The sequence below is a fragment of the Aplysia californica genome, unplaced genomic scaffold, assembly GCF_000002075.1.
Source record: "Aplysia californica isolate F4 #8 unplaced genomic scaffold, AplCal3.0 scaffold00127, whole genome shotgun sequence".
NCBI lineage: Eukaryota > Metazoa > Mollusca > Gastropoda > Aplysiida > Aplysiidae > Aplysia > Aplysia californica.
In genome coordinates this window covers 184149-187348 of record NW_004797397.1, presented here as the reverse complement: position 1 = coordinate 187348, position 3200 = coordinate 184149, and the positions used below count along the sequence as shown (strand labels likewise).

General features: G+C 42.8%; 1 protein-coding gene across 1 annotated transcript in view; it reads left to right on the top strand.

Moving 5' to 3' along the window:
- LOC101850797 (malignant fibrous histiocytoma-amplified sequence 1 homolog) overlaps positions 1 to 3200 on the top strand; it is a gene marked incomplete in the record, with an annotated part of 56255 nt that overhangs the window by 32006 nt on the left and 21049 nt on the right. The window contains 2 exon segments of the mRNA XM_005096349.3: positions 1726 to 1854; positions 3020 to 3190. Of these exon segments, the coding sequence (XP_005096406.2) occupies positions 1726 to 1854; positions 3020 to 3190 (300 nt within the window).

Sequence of the window (3200 nt, the reverse complement as noted above, 5' to 3'; positions counted from 1 at the left end):
TGTGTGTGTGTGCGTGCGTGTGTGTGTGTTCGTGCGTGCGTGTGTTTGTGTGTGTGTGTGTGTGTGTGTGTGTGTGTGTGTGTGTGTTCTTTCTTCGGAGTTATTGCTTTGTTTGTGTGAGGATTTGAAGTTAGGTCACATGGAAAACAGTCCAGCATAATACCAGCAAAGCTATCTGTTGATTTTGAAAACAGTTGACATCCAAAAAGGACGGTACAATTCTTTTCTAAATATCTCGCACAAAATTTGTACTAAAATATTGTACTTTGGAACTGATAATTCATTCAAAGGGAATTTGTTTGACATAAAATTCAGAAAGAAGAAGCTTATTTCCGAAAACGGAAATGGCTTTTTATATAAAACAAACCACCTATAAATGCAAAATGCATCATTTTAAAAGATCTTGTAAGGAAAGTTTTAAAAATCTAATCTTTCCATCCATGTAACCTTTAAACGATATTTCTTTTCCCCTACAGAGTTAAAAAATTAATTCTGGAATTCCAAGAACCAATGGTCTATATGTCCATCTTTGGACTCAACACATCTTGACGTGTCGTTCGTAATGTTCAGTGGTGGCCTAACACAAGGATCCACTCAACTATGAGTACTCAGAGCCATACATACAGTGAACACATAACGGTTTAGAGCTGTGTCTAGAGATAATGGGGGGGGGGGGGGTGCCCAAATAGACAGCATTTGTGAAGTTGAAATAACCTGAAAGGTGAATATGGGCTTTGCGAAGGAACCAAATGTCAAAGAGGAAATGTTCACGCTTTTCAAGACGATCGAGGAATCATGAACACATTGTTACCCTGTTATAGCTTCGTGAACGGGAAAATGGTACAGTCGTAGATAAGGATCTGCCTTGAGAACAGGAACCGTTGAGAGGTAGGATCGTCTGCCGACAGACGTCTCATAGAACCTATCTTTTGAATTCTGCACCTTTGTGACCTTTAAAGGGAGGCGAACGGTGTGCGTTTGATCTGAAGTGGTCGTTTTGTCTTGGAATTTTTTGTTCTGATTCTCTACAGGTCCTCTCTGATGGACCATTTTCACCCTTGACATAAAAAAAGGCCATTATGGCGCTTTAACATTGTTTCTGTACCTTGTACGAAACTTACGAAATGAGTTGGTTGCAAGGAAAAGTTCAATACAAAAAGCTTTTTACTCTCTACTTATCTTAATCATGATCTCAGCAGGGAAGGGAAACCTGAGAAAAACTATAAACAAGTTTCTGTTGGCCTGTTAGACTACTGCAGTTAGCAATATGGCGCATTCAGTGGGATTTTTTGTGGTAGACCTAATGTGAACTAGTGTGTCATGCTATAAATATGGGAACATAGCTGAAAATGGGTTGTGTTTTTACTCGCTTTGTAGAACAAAACTGTTCTGTGGATTGATCTAAAACGAATATCAGACAAATTCCTTTTTACTTCTAAATGTTGTGTGCAAATTTGAAACGCGAAACTTCAGTGTGGAGTAAAATATTAACAACAACCAAAAAATGTACATTTTATAAATCACTATTTTGCTGAAGGGAAGGGTTTTATCTTTTACACAAATAATACGAAATCTCACCAAAAGAGAGCTGCGTCTCTTCAACCCTGATACATTACCTGTGCCCCTCTCCCCTTCCACCCTCCCCTCCCCCACAAACACAATACTCCCTCATTGTCCCACTCACACCCAACTTACTGACATCTGACGCCATCGCTCCTCCCACAGATCCCGCGAGACATCCGTCACCTGAAGCAGCTGGTCGACCTTGACGTGTCCGACAACCAGATCAGCATCCTGCCCACGGACATCTTCCTGCTGCCCCGGCTAGACGTTCTCACGGTCAGCCAGAACCAGGTACGTACACACACACTGACCTCATTTTACCGCTCTCATCATCAAAAGCCTCGGTTCGGACAAGGATTTTTTTCGCCCCCTCCTGCCCACCCAGGGTGCGATGGCGGAGCAGTTAGTGTGCTCGTCTCCGAAGCGGAAAGTCCGAGTTCGAGCTTCGGTTCGGACACGGATTTTTTTCATCCCCAGCAATAATGGGTACCTGACTTCGAGTTGGGGAAGTAAGGGCGGCGTGGAAAGGAACTGGCCACCCTACCACAATATAATGCCGAAGGCCTAGGAAGTTATCGCACTAACAAGGCAATCCCCAATGTCCCGATCGGATAAGGGAACAACTCTACTTTTTTTTACATCATCATCCAGTGCCAGATCTGCGACAGACATTGGCGATCATGGTTCTCCATTCATTCCTTTGCTCGGGGGCTCTAAGAAAAAGCTACGTTTCCCTGATCGTTCCCTGTTGCCCATTTGTTTAGGTTCCCTAAGTATGTTGTTCTGGGCCTACCCCTGCCTCGTTTGACCCAATTTAGGCCATGCAGAAAGCGGGCTATCAACTCAAGAATTAGAGTCAGGCTGTGATAATGTTTTAATATTTTACATGAAATAGGCAGGATTTGAATCATTAATAAGAAAGTGGGTTGACTAGACAATTTTGTCGGTTACTTTCAGTCTAAGCTGTTTAGATACTGAATACTCAAGAGCTCATCAATAACATTTAAAAAACATATAAAGCGACATGTTTTGACAATTGTGTCAGGTAAGACCAGCCTTTCGGTGTATTAGGTAGTTCCCATCAGGAATATGAGATAAGAGATACGATAAGATAAGATAATACTTTATTATCCCAGAGGGACATTTTTATTGGCTGTACAGGGCCGTAAAAACACATGCAGGTATACATAAAAAATCTAAATTATATATTACTGTCATTAAAATTCAACATGAAAAGAGAAGTAAACCTGACAAAATGTACATATCAGATCAGATGCATCATTCAACCACAGGCAGGAACTTGATTACAAGACCTTTGGAGTGTCTGTACGAGCCTCGTCGCCACCGAGCAGCGCCTGAAGTGAAAATGCGCAATAAAAATGATAATATATACATACACCCCATCCATACGTCACCTTTATCCAATCCCTTTTCTCTCATCTCTCCCGGGGGACAGGTGACCAAAGTCCCAGCCTTCAACGTCCGGCCCCAGGACAAGCACTGGGTGTCCCACATCGACCTCTCCGACAACAAACTCGCCAACTTCCCCGGACACCTGCTGCTCATGTCCTCCAACCTTGACCTTAGCGGCAACAAGATCCGGTCTCTCTCCTACCACGCTATCAAGGTAAGTCCCC